We start from the raw sequence: 24,611 nt of genomic DNA on the forward strand, positions 1-24,611 counted from the left end.
GAGGGGACTAAGCGTGCACCCCTTAGGGGCCCCAGTGTTGAGGATCAGCATGGCAGATGTGTTGTTGCCTACCCTTACCACCTGGGGGCAGGTGGTAAGTCCAGGATCCAGTTGCAGAGGGAGGTGTTTAGTCCCAGGGTCCTTATCTTAGTGATGAGTTATGTGGGTACTATGGTGTTGAATGCTGAGCTGTAGTCAAAGAACAGCATTCTCACATAGGTGTTCCTTTTGTCCAGGTGGGAAAGGGCAGTGTGGAGTGCGACTGTGTGAATGTGACTGTGGGGCGGTATGCAAATTGGAGTGGGTCTAGGGTTTCTGCATGATGGTGTTGATGTGAGCCATGACCATCCTTTCAAAGCACTTCATGGCTACCGACGTGAGTGCTACGGGGCAGTAATCCTTTAGGTCTGTTTGAAACATGTTGGTATTACAGACTCTGTCAGGGAGAGGTTGAACATATCAGTGAAGACACTTGCCAGTTGATCCATGCATGCTTTGAGTACATGTCCTGGTAATCCGTCTTGCCCTGTGGCTTTGTGAATGTTGACCTGTTTAACCTCTCTGGGATATGTGGGACGGTAGCGTCCCACCTCGCCAACAGCGGGTGAAATTGCATGATGACAAATTCAAAACAACAGAAATCCCATAATCAAAATTCCTCAAACCACAGCCACAGTGTCCGATTTCAAATAGGCTTTACAGTGAAAGCACACCAAACGATTATGTTAGGTCAGCACCTAGTCACAGAAAACCATACAGCCATTTTCCAGCCAAGGAGAGGGCTCACAAAAATCAGAAATAGTGATTAAATGAGTCACTTACCTTTGATCTTCATCAGATGGCACTCACAGGAGTTCATGTTACACAATAAATGTGTGTTTTGTTCGATAAAGTTAATCTTTATGCCCAAAAACCTCATTTGAAATTGGTGTGTTATGATCAGAAATGCATTGTCTCAAACAAACATCTGGTGAAAGTGCAGAGAGCCACATCAAATTACAGAAATACTCATAATACACATTGATAAAAGATACAAGTGTTATGCATGGAAATATAGATAAACTTGTTCTTAATGCAACCGCTGTCAGATTTCAAAAACGCTTTACGGCGAAAGCACACTTTGCGATTATGTTAGGTCAGCGCTAGTCACAGAAAAACATCCAGCCATTTTCCAAAGAAGGAGAGGTGTCAGAAATAGCGTTATAAATATTCACTTACCTTTGATGATCTTCATCGGAATGCACTCCCAGGAAACCCAGTTCCACAATAAATGTTTGTTTTGTTCGATAAAGTCCATAATTTATATCCAAATACCTCCTTTTTTACCTCCAGCTAACTCTCACAGGGGCGCACTTCATCAGCTCATGGCACTCTGCCAGACCTCTGGTTGAAACAGCTCTCATTCTCTCCTCCTTCACAGTAGAAGCCTGAAACAAGGTTCTAACGACTGTTGACATCTAGTGGAAGCCTTAGGAAGTGCAATATGACCCCATAGACACTGTATATATTCGATAGGCAATGACTTGAAAAACTACAAACCTCAGATTTCCCACTTCCTGGTTGGATTTATTCTCAGGTTTTTGCCTGCCATATGAGTTCTGTTATACTCACAGACAACATTCAAACAGTTTTAGAAACTTCAGAGTGTTTTCTAACAGAATCTACTAATTATATGCATATTCTAGCTACTCAGGCAGTTTACTCTGGGCACATTTTTTATCCAAGCTACTCAATACTGCCCCCCAGTCCCAAAGAAGTTAAAGGTATTGCTCACATCGGCTACGGGGAGCGTGATCACATGCATACTTCAGTGTTGCTTGCCTCGAAGCCAGCATAAAATACATTCCGCTCGTCTGGCAGGCTTGCGTCACTGGGCAGCTCACGGCTGTGGTCCTTTGTAGTCCGTAATAGTTTTCAAGCCTTGCCACATCCAACAAGAGTCAGAGCCGGTGTAGTAGGATTCAATCTTAGTCCTGTATTGACGCTTGCCTGTTTGATGGTTTGTCTGAGGATATAGCAGGATTTCTTGTAAGCGTCTGGATTAGTGTCCCGCTCCTTGAAAATGGCAGCTCTATCCTTTAGCTCGGTGCGAATGTTGTCTGTAATCCATGGCTTCTGGTTGGGATATGTATGTACAGTCACGGTGGGGACGACGTCGTCGATGCACTTATTGATGAAGCCAATGACTGAGGTGATATACTCCTCAATGCCATTGGATGAATCCCGGAACATATTCCAGTCTGTGTTAGCAAAACAGTCCTGTAGCGTAGCATCCGCGCTAGAGTTCGACCGATTATGATTTTCCAACGCCGATACCAATTATTGGAGCACCAAAAAAGCCGATGCCGATTAATCGGCGATTTAAAAAAATACAAATAAAAAGTATTTGTAATAATGACAATTACAACAATACTGAATTAACACTTATTTTAACTTATTATAATACATCAATAACATCAATTTAGCCACAAGCAGATAATGCAACATGTTCAATTTGGTTTAAATAATGCAAAAACAAAGTGTTGGAGAAGAACGTAGAAGTGCAATATGTGCTATGTAAGAAAGCTAACGTTTCAGTTCCTTGCTCAGAACATGAGAACATATGAAAGCTGGTGGTTCCTTTTAACATGAGTCTTCAGTATTCCCAGGTAAGAAGTTTTAGGTTTTAGTTATTATAGGACTATTTCCCTCTATACCATTTGTATTTCATTAACCTTTGACTATTGGATGTTCTTATAGGCACTTTAGTATTGCCAGTGTAACAGTATAGCTTCCGTCCCTCTCCTCGCTCCTCCCCGGGCTCGAACCAGTAACACAATGACAACAGCTACCACATCGAAGCAGCGTTACCCATGTAGAGCAAGGGAAACAACCACCCAAGGCTCAGAGCAAGTGAAGTTTGAAACGCTATTAGCGCGCGCTAACTAGTCAGCCATTTCACTTCGGTCACACCAGCCTCATCTCGGGAGTTGATAGGTTTAAAATCATAAACAGCGCAATGCTTGACGCGCAACGAAGAGCTGCTGGCAAAACGCACGAAAGTGCTGTTTGAATGAATGTTTACGCGCCTGCTTCTGCCTACCACCGCTCAGTCAGATACTTAGATACTTGTATGCTTAGTCAGATTATATGCAACACAGGACACGCTAGATAATATCTAGTAATATCATCAACCATGTGTAGTTAACTCGTGATTATGATTGATTGTTTTTTATAAGATAAGTTTAATGCTAGCTAAAAACATTGTTTTGCCTTTATGATGATGATGATCGGGACCAATCTGTTAGCGGTAGTCTTGTGATGACGGCACTGTGATTTTAATTTAATAAAACGTTTTCAGTTAGGGATTTTTTCTAAATGTTAACGATCCCAAATTCGTTTAGATGTTTAAACGTCACACCTCTACAGTACTACCTGTAGACGTCCATTGTATTCTGGTCTAACACTGCTAGTAATATGTTCCCCACCATTTTTCCTGCTTTTGAGGGATCATGAAAGGATATATTGTCTAGTTGATATTTGCTTGAAGGATTTGCAAGGCATTTTCTTTTATTTGTGTTTTTAGAGAAAACTAATTTGAATATATGTTTCACATGCAGTAATGACATTAATTGGCTGGTTTTACAGAGAAAACAAGCACAGCAGGGATTTGTGATGGACCAGACTTTGAACAAGGTTTCAGAAAAAAAGCTGAGTGAAATAGAGCAGTGTTACCTCTGAAACGTTTGACTATAATAATGTCCATCAGTGCAGAACCTTCTCTGTCTTGGCACTCTTCTGGGAGTGCAATCTTTTTGTCTAGTTTTGAAAATAAAGATTAGCTTACTCAACCCATAGTGGGCTATTTTATGAGTATCATGGGGGAGGGATTTTCTTGGTTTCGTCTGTTTGGTTGAGGGTCTTTAATCTTCTCTCTCTCTTTCTCCTTCCTTCCCTCCATCCCGCTCGCTCTCTCCCTCCCTCTCTCACTCTTTCCTTAACCCTCTCTCTCCCTCTCTCTTGTTTAGTGCGCCTGCCAAGTCCTGCTGAGCGTGTTTGCAAGCTGGTGAAAAGAATGAATTATTCAGCAGTAAGCATGCTTACAGCTGGCCGTTTGGGGGCCTTTGATCTGGGGATTGGGCGTCTGCATGAATGCCCATATTGTCATGTTATGTGTACACGATTGAGAGTAGGGAGGCCCCAGCATGGGCGGTGGGAGATTACAGTGCGGGCCTGCTGGGAGTAGGGTCACACCACTAAATCCCCCAGATGCTGTTTGTTCGGCCGAGGTCACATGTTGTCCGCCTGTCCGTGTGGCCTTAACACAATGGTCCCCTCCATGTGAACGCGGGTTAGGGTTAGTCTCCCCCACCAGGCCCCCTCCACATATACCCACCTGTCTAGAGTGGACACAAAAGTCAGGGGGTCATTACCTACACACCCAGACTGCTGTCTTAGTGCTTTGTTTCTTCCCTCAGGTCGCAATGAATTGATAGCAAGATACATCAAACTAAGAACGGGAAAGACAAGGACAAGAAAGCAGGTAAGAGGGACTGCCTTTCCCATATGAGTTTTCACTTTTTTTTGCTTTTTTTTGTGGCAAGGAGGGGAGTGGTATGGTCTCCGAACTCAAAATATCAGAGTCCCTTCTCTTGGCCACAGAGACAAAATGTTGCCATTTTAAAACTAATTTCCTGCAATTCTACACATTTCAGTTTACACTGAAAATGTTTTACCAACCCTATTTTCTCTCTCTCTCTCTCTCTCTCTCTCTCACTCTCTCTCTCTCTCACACACTCTCTCTCTCTCTCTCCCTCCCTCTCTCTCTCTCTCTCTCTCTCTCTCTCTCTCCTCTCTCTCTCTCTCTCTCTCCATATATATATAATTAGTATTACTTAAAACATTTATCACATTTTCTGGCGTGGCGGCAACGATTTAGCAATGGCTGCACAGGTCGCTGAGAAATGAATATAGGGGAAACACTGACTCAGATATGCTGTGCACTGTGTAATGAAACCTGAACCACTCACTGTCGAATCCCTGAAGTAGTCACTCACTGTCCAATCCCTGATGTACATACTCACTCACTGTCCAATCCCTGATGTACATACTCACTCACTGTCCAATCCCTGATGTACATACTCACTCACTGTCCAATCCCTGAAGTAGTCACTCACTGTCCAATCCCTGATGTACATACTCACTCACTGTCCAATCCCTGAAGTAGTCACTCACTGTCCAATCCCTGATGTACATACTCACTCACTGTCCAATCCCTGATGTACATACTCACTGTCCAATCCCTGAAGTAGTCCCTCACGGTCCAATCCCTGATGTACATACTCACTCACTGTCCAATCCCTGATGTACATACTCACTCACTGTCCAATCCCTGAAGTAGTCCCTCACTGTCCAATCCCTGATGTACATACTCACTCACTGTCCAATCCCTGATGTACATACTCACTCACTGTCCAATCCCTGAAGTAGTCCCTCACTGTCCAATCCCTGATGTACATACTCACTGTTAATAATGGGATATGTAGAAGGGTGAGCCGGTCAAGGATCGATTCAGACAAAGTGGTAAATTGTACGACAAGCGACAGTTTATTCAGAGTAAAGATATCTGGCACAGCGTAATTACGGCCCTTCCGTTAGCTCGCACAGAACCAGCAGGAAAGAGGCTGTTAACAATTTACACAATCCTTATATAAGGAACAGAAAGTAGGTTGATTCTAGAAGATCGGATCTTTGGATTGGTTCAGGCTGGGGTGTAGTCTGTAGTCTTCCGCCATTGGCTCAGTTGTCTGTCCGTCATCGTAGAATCCTCTTCGGGCCTGTCTGTTCTTGGTCACACAATGTTCGGCTAGAAAGGAGATTATGTGTGTGCGCTGGTTTGTCTGCAAGCCCAGGCTGTGTGCCCAGGCTGTGTGTCCTCGGCAGTTAGTGTGTGTAATGTGTGTGTGTGTGGGAGCTATCCTGTATGGGACCCAACATGCTTTACTGTGAAAATACGTTGTCTCAGTTATAGCAATGTAATAGCAGTAGGCTGGTCACCTGCATAAGAAATAGCATTTCTTTACATCACTCACTGTCCAATCCCTGAGGTATATTCACTCACTGTCCAATCCCTGATGTACACACGTTGCCATTTTCTGTGCAGCCCTTAGAGGGTGCTGGAATGCAGGTCATCTGACACCACAGGCCGAACTCAGACACTTTGAGCTGTGTGGCTATGCATAGAATCAAAACAGGTCTCCTATTGAAGAATGTTTTTGCATGATGCATAGCACTTGATGACAAAAGACCACAGGTGTTTTTTCACTGTTGAATCTTAGCCAGAGAGAAAGGTGGAGGGATACAGGGCGCTGGCAGCAGTTGTCAAGGGAGGAGTGTGTGTCCCCAGTGGCGGGGTTAGGCCCGCTTTCTTTTCATCTCCATGGTAACAGTCTGTTCCCTTGTCTCCCTCCCAACAGGTCTCCAGTCACATTCAGGTTCTTGCCAGACGGAAATCTCGGGAGTTTCACACCAAGCTAAAGGTAAGAGCTACTGCCTACTGCACTGTTTGTGTAGCTTCCTGTTTCTGTTGCCATGGTGACAGGTGGGATGCATCTAAGATTCCTCACATCTGATATTCCTGTTTAGCATTCGATGGGCTAGTCCCAGACTTCCCCGTGTTGTGCTCTGTTTCTTATTGCTTCCTGTAACTAACAAAAGAATAACGGAACTGAAATGTCTTTGCAATGTGATAGTTCTTCACTCTTTGTCACTGATCAAGGATTTAATTATATGTTCAGTTTCATAATATTTCATTAAACAGTGTTGTACAATGCAGATCTCTTCCGTCAACTTGCAAGAAAATACTGAAATATATATATTTTTGTTATATAAATATTGATCACGAAAATAGATTGCACAATATTCACAGTGCATGATGTTAAGACAGCAAGCCACTGACAGCATATTCAGGCAGCGTACTACCAAGACGTGTTCGCTGTTGATTGTACAGTAGATGAGCTAGCAGTCAGCCAGAAGTTATGACCTTATTATCGTTTAACATGGAAGCTGTTCATGCAGGTTCGGCTTGCATGGCCTATGTTTGCAAGGTCATGCTTTACATACCACTGTCAATACCTCCCATTTCATCTCTAACTATCGGAACATTATCATCATCCTATGTTGTAATACAGGCACTAGTTAGTCTTGTCCAAATAGCGAAGAATACAGGTGGCCTGTAAGAATATAACCACTCTCATCTCTTTGCATTTAGGTCACATGTATGGTAAGTACCACCCTCAATATACTGTACTGTTGGTTGTGCTTCAGGCCCGTCTGTATAGCTTGATGTGAAGGTGTCCCTGCTCTTAGATCCATAGTGTTGTGTTCTGCTGCGGAAGGCCTATGTACTGTGTAATGTATGTCCTGTGTGTATCTATCACCAGCAGCTACTGCGTACGCTCCATCTCAGTGCGTCGTCATTGCCAGCATGCTCATCTTCTCCCAAGGCTTCTTTCATTCAAATGGCAGTGAGGCAGTCCATTAACCCACGCATACAATACCAGTCAAACGTTTGGACACACCTACTCATTCAAGGGTTTTTCTTTATTTTCACTATTTTCTACATTGTAGAATAATAGTGAATACATCAAAACTATGAAATAACACATATGGAATCATGTTGTAACCAAAAAAGTGTAAAACAAGATTCTTCAAAGTAGCCACCCTTTTCCGTGATGACAACTTTGCACTCTCTTGGCATTCTCTCAACCAGTTTCATGAGGTAGTCACCTGGAATACATTTAATCTAACAGGTGTGCCTTGGATATAGGGGGCGCTATTTTAATTTTTGGATGAAAAACGTTCCCGTTTTAAACAAGATATTTTGTCATGAAAAGATGCTTGACTATGCATATAATTGACAGCTTTGGAAAGAAAACACTCTGACGTTTCCAAAACTGTGAGTGCCACAGAACTGATGTTACAGGCGAAACCCAGATAAAAATTCAATCAGGAAGTGCCGCATTTCTTGAAACCGCCTCATGCCAATGACTCCTTATATGGCTGTGAAGGAGCTAGGAGTGAGCTTACGTTTTCCACGTTTTCCCCAAGGTGTCTATAGCATTGTGACGTCTTTTTAGGCATTTCCATTGGAGAATGGCTGTAAGGGACCATATAGGGCGAGTGGTCACATGGTGTCTCCCGGAGAAAATCTTACGTAAAATACTGAGGTAGCCATTTTTCCAATAATTTCTTATGAGAAACCAACTGCCTCGACGGATATATTATCGAATACATATGTTAAAAACACCTTGAGGATGGATCCATAACAACGTTTGCCGTGTTTCTGTTGATATTATGGAGCAAATTTTTAAAAAGTTTGGCGTTATAGTTTAAGTATTTTTCGGTCGATTTCTCAGCCAAGCAGGATGAACAAACGGGACCTTTTTCTTCGCCTACAAAAATATTATTTTTGGAAAAAAGGAACATTTGCTATCTAACTGGGAGTCTCCTGTGTGAAAGCATTCTTCAAAGGTAAATGATTTAATTTGGTTGATTTTCTTATTTTCATGAAAATGTTGCCTGCTGCCAGCAGAGCCTAGCATAGCATTATGCCATGATAAACTTACACAAATGCTTGTCTAGCGTTGGCTGTAACGCATATTTTGAAAATCTGAGATGACAGTGTTGTTAACAAAAGGCTAAGCTTGTGTTTGAATGTATTTATTTCATTTAATTTGCGATTTTCATGAATAGGAAAAGTGGCGTTATGGTAATGCGCTTGAGGCTATGATTACGCTCCCGGATACGGGATTGCTAGTCGCAAGAAGATTATTTGTGGAATAATGCATAATGCATTTGAGCTAATCAGTTGTGTTGTGACAAGGTAGGGGTGGTATACAGAAGATAGCCCTATTTGGTAAAAGAGTCCATGTAAAAGTCCATATTATGGCAAAAACATCTCAAATAAGCAAAGAGAAACGACAGTCCATAATTACTTTAAGACAGTCAGTACGGAACATTTCAAGAACTTTGAAAGTTTCTTCAAGCGTCATCACAAAAAACATCAAGCACTATGATGAAACTGGCTCTCATGAGGACCGCCACAGGAAAGGAAGACCCAGAGTTACCTCTGCTGCAGAGGATAAGTTCATTAGAGTTAACTGCACCTCAGATTGCAGCCCAAATAAATGCTTCAGAGTTCAAGTAGCAGACACATCTCAACATCGGCTGTTCAGAGAAGACTGTGTGAATCAGGCCTTCATGATCGAATTGCTGCAAAGAAACCACTACTAAAGAACACCAATAATAAAAAGAGACTCGCTTGGGCCAAGAAACATGAGCAATGGACATTAGATCAGTGGAAATCTGTCCTTTGGTCTGATGAGTCCAAATTTGAGATTTTTGATTACAACTGCCATGTCTTTGTGAGACCCAGCGTAGGTGAACGGATGATCTCTGCATGTGTGGTTCCCACTGTGAATCATGGAGGAGGAGATGTGATGGTGTGGGGGTGCTTTTCTGTTGACACTTTTTGTGATTGATTTAGAATTCAAGGCACTCTTAACCATCATGGCTACCACAACATTCTGCAGCGATACGCCATCCCATCTGGTTTGCGCTTAGTGGGACTATAATTTGTTTTTTAACGGGACAATGACCGGTAACACACCTCCAGACCGTTTAGGGACTATTTGGCCAAGGAGAGTGATGGAGTGCTGCCTCAGATGACCTGGCCTCCACAATCACCTGACCTCAGAGTAAAGGACCACAGAGTGAAGGAAAAGCATCCATCAAGTGCTCAGTATATGTGGGAACTCCTTCAAGATTGTTGGAAAAGCATTCCTCATGAAGCTGGTTGAGAGAATGCCAAGAGTGTGCAAAGCTGTCATCAAAGCAAAGGGTGGCTAGTTTGAAGAATCTAAAATCTATTTTGATTTGTTTAACACTTTCTCGGTTACTACCTGATTCCATATGTGTTATTTCATAGGTTTGATGTCTTCACTATCATTCTACAATGTAGAAAATAGTAAAAATAAAGAAAAACCCTTGAATGAGTAGGTACAGTTGAAGTCGGAAGTTCACCTACACCTTAGCCAAATACATTTAAACTTTTCACAATTACTGACATTTAATCCAAGTACAAATTCCCTGTCTTGGGTCAGTTAGGATCACCACTTTATTTAAAAAATGTGAAATGTCAGAATAATAGTAGAGAGAATGATTTATTTCAGCTTTTATTTCTTTCATCACATTCCCAGTGGGTCAGAAGTTTACATACACTCATTTAGATTTTGGTAGCATTGTCTTTAAATTGTTTAACTTGGATCAAAAGTTTTGGATAGCCTTCCACAAGCTTCCCACAATAAGTAGGGTGAATTGTGGCCCATTCCTCCTGACAGAGCTGGTGTAACTGAATCAGGTTGGAAGCCTCCTTGCTCGCACACACTTTTTCAGTTCTTCACACAAATTTTCTATGGGATTGAGGTCAGCGCTTTGTGATGGCCACTTCAATACCTTGACTTTGTTGTCCTTAAGCCATTTTGCCACAACATTGGAAGTATGCTTGCGGTCATAGTCCATTTGGAAGACACATTTGCGACCAAGCTTTAACTTCCTGACTGATGTCTTGAGAAGTTGCTTCAATATATCCACATAATTTTAGGACTCGTTTTACTGTGGATATAGATACTTTTGTACCTGTTTCCTCCAGCATCTTCACAAGGTCCTTTGCTGTTGTTCTGAGATTGATTTGCACTTTTCGCACCAAAGTACGTTCATCTCTAGGAGACAGAACGCGTCTCCTTCCTGAGCGGTATGCCGGCTGCGTAGTCCTATGGTGTTTATACTTGCGTACTATTGTTTGTACAGATGAACGTGGTACCTTAAGGCATGTGGAAATTGCTCCCAAGGATGAACCAGACTTGTGGAGGTCTAGTATTTTTTTCTGAGGTCTTGGCTGATTTATTTTGATTTTACCATGATGTCAAGCAAAGAAGCACTGAGTTTGAAGGTAGGCCTTGAAATACATCCACAGGTACACCTCCAATTGACTCAAATGATGTCAATTAGCCTATCAGAAGCTTCTAAAGCCATGACATCTTGGAATTTTCCAAGCTGTTTAAAGGCACAGTCAACTTACTGTATGTAACTTCTGACCCACTGTGAATTCTAAGTGAAATCATCTGTCTGTAAACAATTGTTGGAAAAATTATTTGTGTCATGCACAGAGTAGATGTCCTAACCGACTTGCCAAACTATAGTTTAACCTCTCTGGGATACCTGGCCAAAAGCCAGTGAAAATGCAGAGCGCCAAATTCAAATAAATTACTATAAAAATCAAACCTTCATGAAATCACACATGTAAGAAACCAAATTTTCAGCGAAAGCAAACAATGCTATTATCTGAGGGTAGCACCTCCGTAAACAAAGAGGGAAAACATATTTCAACCCTGCAGGCGCGACACAAAACGCAGAAATAAAAATATAAATCATGCCCTACCTTTGACGAGCTTCTTTTGTTGGCACTCCAATATGTCCCATAAACATCACAAATGGTCCCTTTGTTCTATTAATTCCGTCGATATATATCCAAAATGTCCATTTAGTTGGCGCATTTGATCCAGAAAAACACCGGTTCCAACGTGCGCAACTTGACCTCAAAATATCTCAAAAGTTACCTGTAAACTTTGCCAAAACATTTCAAACTACTTTTGTAATACAACGTTAGGTATTTTTTTAAGTAAATAATTGATCAAATTGAAGGCGGGATGATCTGTGTTCAATACAGGAAGAAAACAAACTGACGCTACCTTTCTGGGCACGCGCCTCTATCTAACAGTACACTTGAAGTGACCCTTGTTTTGAACAGGGCTACCCCTTTACACAAAGGAAAAACCTCAACCAATTTCTAAAGACTGGTGACATCCAGTGGAAGCGATAGGAACTGCAAGAAGGTCCCTTGAAATCTGGATTCCCAATGAAAAAGTGACCTCAAAAGAAAAATTTGAGTGGTTTGTCCTCTGGGTTTAGCCTGCTACATAAGTCCTGTTATACTCACATGACACATGACATGATTCAAACAGTTTTAGAAACTTCAGAGTGTTTTCTATCCACATCTACTAATGATATGCACATCTTATCTTTTGGGGATGAGTAGCAGGCAGTTGAATTTGGGCATGCATTTCATCCGGACGTGAAAATACTGCCCCGTCACCAGGAAGTTAACAAGAAATTTGTGGAGTGGTTGAAAAACAAGTGTATGTAAACTTCCGACTTCAACTGTATGTCAACACCTTTTACTGATACTGTATGATTTTCATAAATTTGATTAAAATGTACGACTTATAAAATGTCCACAGATGCCACTTCTCTACAGAGAACTCAAGCACCGGAGTGCTTTCTTTCCAATGTTCAGCATACACTAGAATCTTGCCCTGATGTCCTTGGTTGTGGGATTCTTTCAATCACTTAGGGCTGGAATCAATCTGTATCCGTGTTATAGCTCGATTGAAATTTAAAGGCAATGTTACAACGTTAAAGTAGACTGCAGTAAACGCTGCCAATGTCAACTCAATCATAAATTACCTTCGAATTTTAACTCGGATCTTCCGCAATACGGATTAAATCCAGCCCTTAGTTGCGCCACTTGTGACAATCTGTTTGGGTAATGTACTGTTTTTTCATACAAGACAAGCTCTGCCCTTAGAAGATAAACACATTTAAATGGTTAGGTATTCAATTCAAGACTCAATAACAACACAATGGGTGTTCTGTGTTTTTATTCTGTGTTTTTATTCAGTCTCAGAGAAAAATGAAGAGCAATAGAATTCTGTACTCTTTAAAGCACATCTTTTTCAGGCAAATAGACGGCCTTGTGTGTGTGAGGTTGTCTATATGTGTGTGGGTGTGTGTGTGAGGTTGTCTATATGTGTGTGGGTGTGTTTGTTTGGCTGTTGTTGCTTGTTCTTTGTCCCACCACTCTGAGTCATTGTGTTGTGTTCTACTGAAGGACCAGAGTGTGAAAGACAAGGCACTGCAGAGTATGGCCTCCATGTCCTCGGCTCAGATCGTCTCTGCCACTGCCATCCACAACAAGCTGGGCCTCCCAAGACCCACCTTCCCTGGGGCGACAGGAGTAAGACACCCCTCACTAAACCCACATATTTCGTAACAATTAACTTGATGTGCATTGTGCTGTCCTGATTGTCCATTAATTTACTCTTCCCTAGTTTTGGCAAGGTATGATGTCCACTGGCCAGCCTGGATCATCACAAGAGTAAGTCGTCCTAATGTGTCTTTTATTATTATTATTTTTTCACCTTTATTTAACCAGTTAGGCTAGTTGAGAACAAGTTCTCATTTGCAACTGCGACCTGGCCAAGATAAAACAAAGCAGTGTGACACAGACAACAACACAGAGTTACACATGGAGTAAACAATAAACAAGCCAATAACACAATAAACAAATCAATGACACAGTAGAAAAAATTAAGTATATATACAGTGTGTGCAAAAGGCACGAGGGGATAGGCAATAAATAGGCCATAGGAGCGAATAGTTACAATTTAGTAGATTAACACTGGAGTGATAAATGAGCAGATGATGATGTGCAAGTAGGGATACTGGTGTGCAAAAGAGCATGAAAGTAAATAAAATAAAGTGTCTGTCTTGTTATTGATAATATACGATGATGAAGTAATAACTTAACTAATTTGTTAGCTTGATTTTATAACTTATCTACCTAGTTAATTTTTTGTATTATTACAATAACCAGGTCAACTTCCTAATTCTGTCTTTTTATCTTCAGCATTAAGCCATTTTCCCAGCAGGCCTACCCCAGCCAGACAGCTGTAACGACCACCATCTCAGGTGAGGGTGCCCTTTTACCCAATCCACCTTATTTCTATCAGCTCATTTCACTTTATCTGAGGCCAACGCTCAAACAAAATGGCACCTATTGGCACCTCCAATGGCATCCAGGGCATTAATACTGTTACATGGCTAATGCTACTAGTGATGTAGCTAATGGGTATCATGTTACATTTACATTTAAGTCATTTAGCAGACGCTCTTATCCAGAGCGACTTACAAATTGGTGCATTCACCTTATGACATCCAGTGGAACAGTAGTGCATCTAAATCTTTTAAGGGGGGGGTGAGAGGGATTACTTTATCCTATCCTAGGTATTCCTTCAGGTGTCTCCGGAAGGTGGTGATTGACTCCGCTGTCCTGGCGTCGTGAGGGAGTTTGTTCCACCATTGGGGGGCCAGAGCAGCGAACAGTTTTGACTGGGCTGAGCGGGAACTGTACTTCCTCAGTGGTAGGGAGGCGAGCAGGCCAGAGGTGGATGAACGCAGTGCCCTTGTTTGGGTGTAGGGCATGATCAGAGCCTGGAGGTACTGAGGTGCCGTTCCCCTCACAGCTCCGTAGGCAAGCACCATGGTCTTGTAGCGGATGCGAGCTTCAACTGGAAGCCAGTGGAGAGAGCGGAGGAGCGGGGTGACGTGAGAGAACTTGGGAAGGTTGAACACCAGACGGGCTGCGGCGTTCTGGATGAGTTGTAGGGGTTTAATGGCACAGGCAGGGAGCCCAGCCAACAGCGAGTTGCAGTAATCCAGACGGGAGATGACGAGTGCCTGGATTAGGACCTGCGCCGCTTCCTGTGTGAGGCAGGGTCGTACTCTGCGGATGTTGTAGAGCATGAACCTACAGGAACGGGCCACCGCCTTGATGTTAGTTGAGAACGACAGGGTGTTGTCCAGGATCACGCCAAGGTTCTTAGCGCTCTGGGAGGAGGACACAATGGAGTTGTCAACCGTGATGGCGAGATCATGGAACGGGCAGTCCTTCCCGGGAGGAAGAGCAGCTCCGTCTTGCCGAGGTTCAGCTTGAGGTGGTGATCCGTCATCCACACTGATATGTCTGCCAGACATGCAGAGATGCGATTCGCCACCTGGTCATCAGAAGGGGAAAGGAGAAGATTAATTGTGTGTCGTCTGCATAGCAATGATAGGAGAGACCATGTGAGGTTATGACAGAGCCAAGTGACTTGGTGTATAGCGAGAATAGGAGAGGGCCTAGAACAGAGCCCTGGGGACACCAGTGGTGAGAGCACGTGGTGTGGAGACGGATTCTCGCCACGCCACCTGGTAGGAGCGACCTGTCAGGTAGGACGCAATCAAGCGTGGGCCGCGCCGGAGATGCCCAACTCGGAGAGGGTGGAGAGGAGGATCTGATGGTTCACAGTATCGAAGGCAGCCGATAGGTCTAGAAGGATGAGAGCAGAGGAGAGAGAGTTAGCTTTAGCAGTGCGGAGCGCCTCCGTGATACAGAGAAGAGCAGTCTCAGTTGAATGACTAGTCTTGAAACCTGACTGATTTGGATCAAGAAGGTCATTCTGAGAGAGATAGCGGGAGAGCTGGCCAAGGACGGCACGTTCAAGAGTTTTGGAGAGAAAAGAAAGAAGGGATACTGGTCTGTAGTTGTTGACATCGGAGGGATCGAGTGTAGGTTTTTTCAGAAGGGGTGCAACTCTCGCTCTCTTGAAGACGGAAGGGACGTAGCCAGCGGTCAGGGATGAGTTGATGAGCGAGGTGAGGTAAGGGAGAAGGTCTCCGGAAATGGTCTGGAGAAGAGAGGAGGGGATAGGGTCAAGCGGGCAGGTTGTTGGGCGGCCGGCCGTCACAAGACGCGAGATTTCATCTGGAGAGAGAGGGAGAAAGAGGTCAGAGCACAGGGTAGGGCAGTGTGAGCAGAACCAGCGGTGTCGTTTGACTTAGCAAACGAGGATCGGATGTCGTCGACCTTCTTTTCAAAATGGTTGACGAAGTCATCTGCAGAGAGGGAGGAGGGGGAGGGGGAGGAGGATTCAGGAGGGAGGAGAAGGTTGCAAAGAGCTTCCTAGGGTTAGAGGCAGATGCTTGGAATTTAGAGTGGTAGAAAGTGGCTTTAGCAGCAGAGAGAAAGAGGAAAATGTAGAGAGGAGGGAGTGAAAGGATGTCAGGTCCGCAGGGAGGCGATTTTCCTCCATTTCCACTCGGCTGCCCGGAGCCCTGTTCTGTGAGCTCGCAATGAGTCGTTGAGCCACGGAGCGGGAGGGGAGGACCGAGCCGGCCTGGAGGATAGGGGACATAGAGAGTCAAAGGATGCAGAAAGGGAGGAGAGGAGGGTTGAGGAGGACAGAATCAGGAGATAGGTTGGAGAAGGTTTGAGCAGAGGGAAGAGATGATAGGATGGAAGAGGAGAGAGTAGCGGGGGAGAGAGAGCGAAGGTTGGGACGGCACGATACCATCCGAGTAGGGGCAGTGTGGGAAGTGTTGGATGAGAGCGAGAGGGAAAAGGATACAAGGTAGTGGTCGGAGACTTGGAGGGGAGTTGCAATGAGGTTAGTGGAAGAACAGCATCTAGTAAAGATGAGGTCGAGCGTATTTCCTGCCTTGTGAGTAGGGGGGGAAGGTGAGAGGGTGAGGTCAAAAGAGGAGAGGAGTGGAAAGAAGGAGGCAGAGAGGAATGAGTCAAAGGTAGACGTGGGGAGGTTAAAGTCGCCCAGAACTGTTAGTGAGTGTATTTAACCAGGTAGGCCAGTTGAGAACAAGTTCTCATTTACAACTGTGACCTGGCCAAGATAAATCAAAGCAGTGCGACTAAAAACAAGAACACAGAGTTACACATGGGATAAACAAACGTACAGTCAATAACACAGTAGAAAAAATCTATATACAGTGTGTGCAAATGGAGTAAGGAGGTAAGACAATACATAGGCCAATAGTAGCGAAGTAGTTAGAATTTAGCAAATTAAAACTGGAGTGATAGATATGCAGATGATGATGTGCAAATAGAAATACTGGTGTGCAAAAGAGCAAAAAAGTAAATAAAAACAATATGGAGATGAGTTAGGTAGTTGGATGGGCTATTTACAGATGAGCTGTGTACAGCTGCAGCGATCGGTAAGCTGCTCAGATAGCTGATGCTTAAAGTTAGTGAGGGAGATATAAGTCTCCAACTTCAGCGATTTTTGCAATTCGTTCCAGTCATTGGCAGCAGAGAACTGGAAGGAAACGCGGCCAAAGAGGTGTTGGCTTTGGGGATGACCAGTGAGATATACCTGCTGGAGCACGTGCTACGGGTAGGTGTTGTTAAGGTGACCAGTGAGCTGAGATAAGGCGGAGCTTTAAGACTTCTAGATAACCTGGAGCCAGTGAATATGGCAATGAATATGTAGCGAGGGCCAACTGACGAGAGCATACAGGTCGCAGTGGTGGTATATGGTGGTATATGGGGCTTTGGTGACAAAACGGATGGCACTGTGATAGACTGCATCCAGTTTGCTGAGTAGAGTGTTGGAGGCTATTTTGTAAATGACATCGCCAAAGTCGAGGATCGGTAGGATTGTCAGTTTTACGAGGGTATGTTTGGCAGCGTAAGTGATGGAGGCTTTGTTGCGAAATGGGAAGCTGATTCTATATTTCATTTTGAATTGGAGATGCTTAATAGGAGTCTGGAAGGAGAATTTACAGTCTAGCCAGACACCAAGGTATTTGTAGTTGTCCACATATAAGTCAGAACCGTCCAGAGTAGTGATGCTAGTCGGGCGGGCGGGTGCGGGCAGCCATCGGTTGAAGAGCATGCATTTAGTTTTACTAGCGTTTAAGAGCAGTTGGAGGCCACGGAAGGAGTGTTGTATGGCATCGTTTGGAGGTTTGTTAATACAGTGTCCAAAGAAGGGCCAGATGTATACAGAATGGTGTCGTCTGCGTAGAGGTGGATCAAATAATCACCAGCAGCAAGAGCGACATGATTGATATATACAGAGAAAAGAGTCGGACTGAGAATTGAACCCTGTCGTACCCCCATAGAGACTGCCAGAGGTCCGGACAACAGGCCCTCCGATTTGACACACTGAACTCTATCTGAGAAGTAGTTGGTGAACCAGGTGAGGCAATCATTTGAGAAACCAAGGCTATCGAGTCTGCCGATGAGGATGTGGTGAATGACAGAGTCGAAAGCCTTGGCCAGGTCGATGAAGACGGCTGCACAGTACTGTCTTTTATCGATGGCGGTTATGATATCGTTTAGTACCTTCAGCGTGGCTGAGGTGCACCCGTGACAAGCTCGGAAACCGGATTGCACAGCGGAGAAGGTACGGTAGGGTGGAAATGGTCAGTGATCTATTTTTTAACTTGGCTTTCGAAGACTTTAGAAAGGCAGGGCAGGATGGATATAGGTCTGTAACAGTTTGGGTCTAGAGTGTCTCCCCCTTTGAAGAGGGGGATGACTGCGGCAGCTTTCCAATCTTTAGGAATCTCAGATGATACGAAAGAGAAGTTGAACAGACTAGTAATAGGGGTTGCAACAATGGCTGAGGACAATTTTAGAAAGAGAGGGTCCAGATTATCTAGCCCAGCTGATTTATAGGGGTACAGGTTTTGCAGCTCTTTCAGAACAGCTGCTGTCTGGATTTGGGTGAAGGAGCAGCTGGGGAGGCTTGGACAAGTAGCTGCTGGGTGCACGGCACTGCTGGCCGGGGTTGGGGTAGCCAGGAGGAAAGCATGGCCAGCCATAGAGAAATGCTTCTTGAAATTCTCGATTATCGTGGATTTATCGGTGGTGACAGTGTTACCTAGCCTCAGTGCAGTGGGCAGTTGGGAGGAGGTGCACTATTCTCCATGGACTTGACAGTGTCCCAGAACTTTTAGGAGTTAGAGCTACAGGATGCAAATTTATGTTTGAAAAATCTAGCCTTTGCTTTCTTAACTGACTGTCTGTATTGGTTCCTGACTTCCCTGAAAGGTTTCATATCGCGGGGACTATTCGATGCTAATGCAGTACGCCACAGGATGTTTTTTGCTGGTCGAGGGCAGTCAGGTCTGGAGTGAACCAAGGGCTATATCTGTTCTTAGTTCTACATTTTTTGAAAGGGGCATGCTTATTTAAGATGCTGAGGAAATTACTATTGACGAGATGAGGTCAATATCCTTCCAGGATACCCGGGCCAGGTCGTTTAGAAAGGCCTGCTTGCAAAAGTGTTTTTAGGGAGCGTTTGACAGTGAAGAGGTGGTCGTTTGACCGTGGACCCATAACGGATGCAGGCAATGAGGCAGTGATCGCTGAGATCCTGGTTGAAAACAGCAGAGATGTATTTGGAGGTTAAGTTGGTCAGGATAATATCTATGAGGGTGCCCATATTTATGGATTTAGGGTTGTACCTGGTGGGTTCCTTGATAATTTGTGTGAGATTGAGGGCATCTATTCACATATGGTGTCCAGGGCACCGCTGGGAGCAGCTAATCAGCTAAGACAACAACAACAGGCCTGAGTTCGAGGCTGGGGCCGACAGATAAACAAAAATGGAGTACTGTGATTAATGAACAGTCCAGCAGGCATCAGCTATGCAGCCAGCTGATCATAGGGTCCAGTGAACAACAATAGATGAAACAGGGAAGCCGTTAGGTAGTCATTACTACACTAGCAAGCGGGGGACATGGCGTTCATAAAGTTAGCAGGCCGGGGCTAGCAGAAGCGTCTTCACCGACGTCCGACTAGGGTCGGTTTGGGGGCATATCTGACAGAATTACTACGGCAGCTTCGGGGCTGGGCCACTCAGTAGCAGCTTGCTATCTGCGATGATCTGGAGTAATGGTCCAGAGCTTACGGCAGGAATCTGGTGATGTAGTGGAGAAAAGTAGTCCGATATGCTCAGGGTTGATATCGCGCTGTGCAGACTGGTGGGTATTATCCAGGCTAAAAGCGGCTAGTGTCTGAGCTAAAGGTAAAGGCCGCTAGCAGTGGCTAACAATGACTAAATAGCTAGTAGATAATTAGCTAGTTAGCATCTGATGGCTAGCTTCTGATGGAGTTTCTAGCTATAAGGTCTAAAAATAGCAGATCCGTATCACATTGGGTGAGGCGGGTTGCCGGAAGGTATATTTAATTTAAAAATGGAAAAATAAATGTATTATATTGAAATATTTACAGATTTTTTTGTGTTTTTTTTTAAACGGGACAATGACAAAACACGTCTGCACTGCTACGCCATCTTGGATTGCCTAGTGCCAGTAAACGGTGGATAGTGAGGTGACAGTGTTGTGTGTAATCCCCCAGCGTACGAGCTCCCCACGGTTACAGCCCCGGCCTGGCAGGGACGCTCCATCGGGACCACCATACTCAGACTGGTGGAGTTCTCTGCCTTCCTGGAGCAGCAGAGAGACCCTGACACTGTGAGTACATGCCCTACTGTCTTCCTTCCCACACACAGAAAAACACACCTGGGTAAACCCGTACTTGTTTCTCAGACAGCATCCCAAACCAGACCAAACTAGTGCTGTTTCCTGAGGTCAACCATACTTCCTCAAACTGGTGTATGTCTTCACACACTCTCTCAGACAAAATAGGTAAAACAAGCAAAGCAGAATCCCTCCAAATACCAAAGTGACTCTGGAACATACAGGTAAGTGCCAAAATAAAGGAAACACCAACATAAAGTATCTTAATAGGGCGTTGGGACACGAGCCAGAAAGCTTCACTGTGCCTTGGCATAGAGTCTACAAGTGTCTGAAACCCTTTGAAGGGATGCGACACCATTCTTCCACAAGAATTTCCATCATTGATGGTGGTGGAAAACGTTGTCTCAGGCGCAACAACCAGAATCTCCCATAAGTGTACACACACACCTTTTAAACCCCCTATGCTCCTTTGAGACCCCTCTTTCAAAATAACAGATATCTTCTAGCCATGGTAGCCAAAATAACAGATCTCTTCTAGCCATGGTAGTCAAAATAACAGATCTCTTCTAGCCATGGTAGTCAAAATAACAGATCTCTTCTAGCCATGGTAGTCAAAATAACAGATCTCTTCTAGCCATGGTAGCCAAAATAATGGCCAACTGTGTATTTTTATACAGGACCCTAACCTAAGCATGATAGGATGTTAAATGCTTAATTAACTCAGGAACCATACCTGTATGGAAGCAGCTGCTTACAATATACTTTGTATCCCTCATTTACTCAAGTGTTTTCTTTATTTTGGCAGTTAACTGTATATCCAGTTTGTCATTTTGTCACTATTTGTTAGCTGTTGCATTTTTACTTGTGTTGACATTTATCTTGGGTTAGTGAGCTATCCTAGACCAGTGTTTATACTGCTACAGTGCCTTCGGAAAGTATTCAGACCCCTTGACCTTTTCCACATTTTTTACATTACAGCCTTATTCTAAAATTGATTTTTTTTAAACAGTTTAAATACAATCTGTAAACAATAACCCATATAACGATGAAGCGAAAACCAAATTTATTTAAAATAAAAAACAGAAATACCTTATTTACATAAGTGTTCAGACCCTTTGTATTGAGGCTCGAAATTGAGCTCAGGTGCATCCTGTTTCCATTGATCATCCTTGATGTTTCTATAACTTGATTGGAGTCCACCTGTGGTAAATTCAATTGCTTGGACATGATTTGGAAAGACACACCTGTCTATATAAGGTCCCACAGTAGACAGTGCATGTCAGAGCAAAAACAAGCCATGAGGTCGAAGGAATTGTCCGTAGAGCTCAGAGACAGGATTGTGTCGAGGCACAGATCTGGGGAAGGATACCAAAACATTTCTGCAGCATTGAAGATTCCCAAGAACACAGTAGCCAACATCATTCTTAAATGGAAGAAGTTTGGAACCACCAAGACTCTTCCTAGAGCCGGCCGCCCAGCCAAACTGAGCAATCGGAGGAGAAGAATCTTGGTCAGGGAGGTAACCAAGAACCCGATGGTCACTCTGACAGAGCTACTCTGTGGAGATGGGAGAACCTTCCAGAAAGACAACCATCTGTGCAGCACTCCACCAATCAGGCCTTTATGGTAGAGTGGCCAGATTGAAGCAACTCCTCAGTAAAAGGCACATGAGTTTGCCAGAAGGCACCTAAAGACTCTCAGACTATGAGAAACAAGATTCTCTGGTCTGATGAATCCAAGATTGAACTCTTTGGCCTGAATTCCAAGCGTCATGTCTGGAAGAAACCTGCCACAATCCCTACGGTGAAGCATGGTGGTGGCAGCATCATGCTGTGGGGATGTTTTTCAGTGGCAGGGACTCGGAGATTAGTCAGGTTCGAGAGAAAAGTACAGAGTTCCTTGATGAAGACCTGCTCCAGACCTCAGACTGGGGTGAAGGTTCAGCTTCCAACAGGACAATGACCCTAAGCACACAGCCAAGACAACACAGGAGTGGCTTCAGGATAAGTCTCTGAATATCCTTGAGTGGCCCAGCCAGAGCACGGACTTGAACCCGATCGAACATCTCTGGAGAGACCTGACAATAGCTGTGCAAAGACGCACCCCATCCAACCTGACAGAGCTTGAGAGGATCTGCAGAGAAGAATGGGAGAAACTCCCCAAATACAAGTGTAAAGTCATACCCAAGAAGACTCAATGCTGTTCTTGCTGCCCGAAGGTGCTTCAACAAAGTACTGAGTAAAGGATCTGAATACTTATGTGAATGTTCTATATATATTTTTTAAATGTTCTTTGTCATCATGGGTTATTGTGTGTGTATAGATTGAGTGTGAAAAACGATTTAATCTATTTTAGCGTAAGGGGCTGTAACGTAACAAAATGTGGAAAAGGTCAAGGGGTCTGAATACTTTCCGAAGGCACTGTATGTCTGGGCAATGTTACAATGAAGTAAAATAATTTCGCTATATTCTTTTAATTTAACCTTTATTTTATCAGGGAGTCATACTGAGACCAAGGTCTCTTTTACAAATGAGCCCTGAATTACATTAATTACAGAAAATACATACATCAAAATGAAAATACAAAATGTAAGCAGAAAGAAAGAAAGAAAAACAAAGACCATCAGTAAAAATGTTATCATTCTGAATTGGCCTAGAGGCAACAAAACATCAAAGATTGTTCAACAAATAAGTTGCAAAAAAAAACAAGCTGAATTAGGGCTGACCTAAATGAATTGACTGGTTGATTGTTTGTTTGTTCGTTAGGCTGTTAGCCGACCAAGATTGTTTTAGTCGAGCAGTAACAAATATATATACACACCGGGCCTCCCAGTCCTCTTTCTATTCTGGTTAGAGACAGTTTGAGCTGTTCTGTGAAGGGAGTAGTACACAACTTTGTACGAGATCTTCAGTTTCTTGGCAATTTCTCGCATGTAATAGCCTTCATTTCTCAGAACAAGAAGATACTGAAAATGATAAACTTGGATTAGCTAACACAACATGCCATTGGAACACAGGGATAATGGTTGCTGATAATGGGCTTCTCTACGCCTATGTAGATATTCCATAAGAAATCTGCCATTTCCTTGGTGGCCTCCCGGGTGGTGCAGTGGTCCAAGGTGCTGCTTTGCAGTGCTAGCTGTGCCACTAGAGATTCTGGGTTCGAGTCCAGGCTCTCTCTCCGCGACCGGTAGACCCATGGGGCGGCGCACAATTGGCCCAGCGTCGTCCGGGTTACGGGAGGGTTTGGCCGGCAGGGATATCCTTGTCTCATCGCGCACTAGCGACTCTTGTGGCGGGCCGGGTGCAATGCACGCTGACACGGTGTTTCCTCCGAAATATTGGTGCAGCTGGCTTCCGGGTTGGATGGGCATTGTGTCAAGAAGCAGTGCGGCTTGGTTGGGTTGTGTTTCAGAGGACGTGTGGCTCTCGAGCTTCGCCTCTCCCGAGTCCGTACGGGAGTTGCAGCGATGAGACAAGACTGTAACTACTACCAATTGGATTCCACGAAAAATTGGGGAGAAAAAGGGGTGAAAATACATTTTTTTTAATAAATAAAAATCAGCCATTTCCAGCTACAATAGTCATTTACCACAATGTCAACACTGTATTTCTGATCAATTTGATGTTATTTTAATGGACACATTTTTTTTATTTAAAAAACAATGACATTTCTAAGTGACCCCAAACTTTTGAACGGTAGTGTGTGTGTATATATATAGAGTGGGGCAAAAAAGTATTTAGTCAGACACCAATTGTGCAAGTTCTCCCACTTAAAAGATGAGAGAGGCCTGTAATTTCCATCAATAGGTACACTTCAACTATGACAGACAAAATGAGAAAAAAAATCCAGAAAATCACATTGTAGGATTTTTAATGAATTAATTTGGAAATTATGGTGGAAAATAAGTATTTGGTCAATAACAAAAGTTTATCTCAATACATTGTTATATACCCTTTGTTGGCAATGACAGAGGTCAAACGTTTTCTGTAAGTCTTCACAAGGTTTTCACACACTGTTGCTGGTATTTTGGCCCATTCCTCCATGCAGATCTCCTCTAGAGCAGTGATGTTTTGGGGCTGTTGCTGGGCAACACGGACTTTCAACTCCCTCCAAAGATTTTCTATGGGGTTGAGATCTGGAGACTGGCTAAGCCACTCCAGGACCTTGAAATGCTTCTTACGAAGCCACTCCTTCGTTGCCCGGGCGGTGTGTTTGGGATCATTGTCATGCTGAAAGACCCAGCCACGTTTCATCTTCAATGCTCTTGCTGATGGAAGGAGGTTTTCACTCAAAATCTCACGATACATGGCCCCATTCATTCTTTCTTATACACGAATCAGTCGTCCTGAAAAACAGCCCCAACGCATGATGTTTCCACCCCCATGCTTCACAGTAGGTATGGTGTT

The 24,611-nt window shown here is 43.8% G+C and overlaps 1 protein-coding gene across 1 annotated transcript in view; it reads left to right on the forward strand.

The window, feature by feature from the left end:
- The window catches only part of LOC115134026 (transcriptional enhancer factor TEF-1-like), a 114,397-nt gene that overhangs the window by 74,377 nt on the left and 15,409 nt on the right, over window positions 1–24,611 (forward strand). The window contains exons 4-9 of the mRNA XM_029667558.2: window positions 4,458–4,522; window positions 6,456–6,518; window positions 12,989–13,114; window positions 13,209–13,255; window positions 13,787–13,848; window positions 20,081–20,196. Of these exons, the coding sequence (XP_029523418.2) occupies window positions 4,458–4,522; window positions 6,456–6,518; window positions 12,989–13,114; window positions 13,209–13,255; window positions 13,787–13,848; window positions 20,081–20,196 (479 nt within the window). The remainder of the gene's footprint in view (window positions 1–4,457; window positions 4,523–6,455; window positions 6,519–12,988; window positions 13,115–13,208; window positions 13,256–13,786; window positions 13,849–20,080; window positions 20,197–24,611) is intronic.

This window comes from Oncorhynchus nerka, linkage group LG9a (assembly GCF_034236695.1).
Source record: "Oncorhynchus nerka isolate Pitt River linkage group LG9a, Oner_Uvic_2.0, whole genome shotgun sequence".
Lineage (NCBI taxonomy): Eukaryota > Metazoa > Chordata > Actinopteri > Salmoniformes > Salmonidae > Oncorhynchus > Oncorhynchus nerka.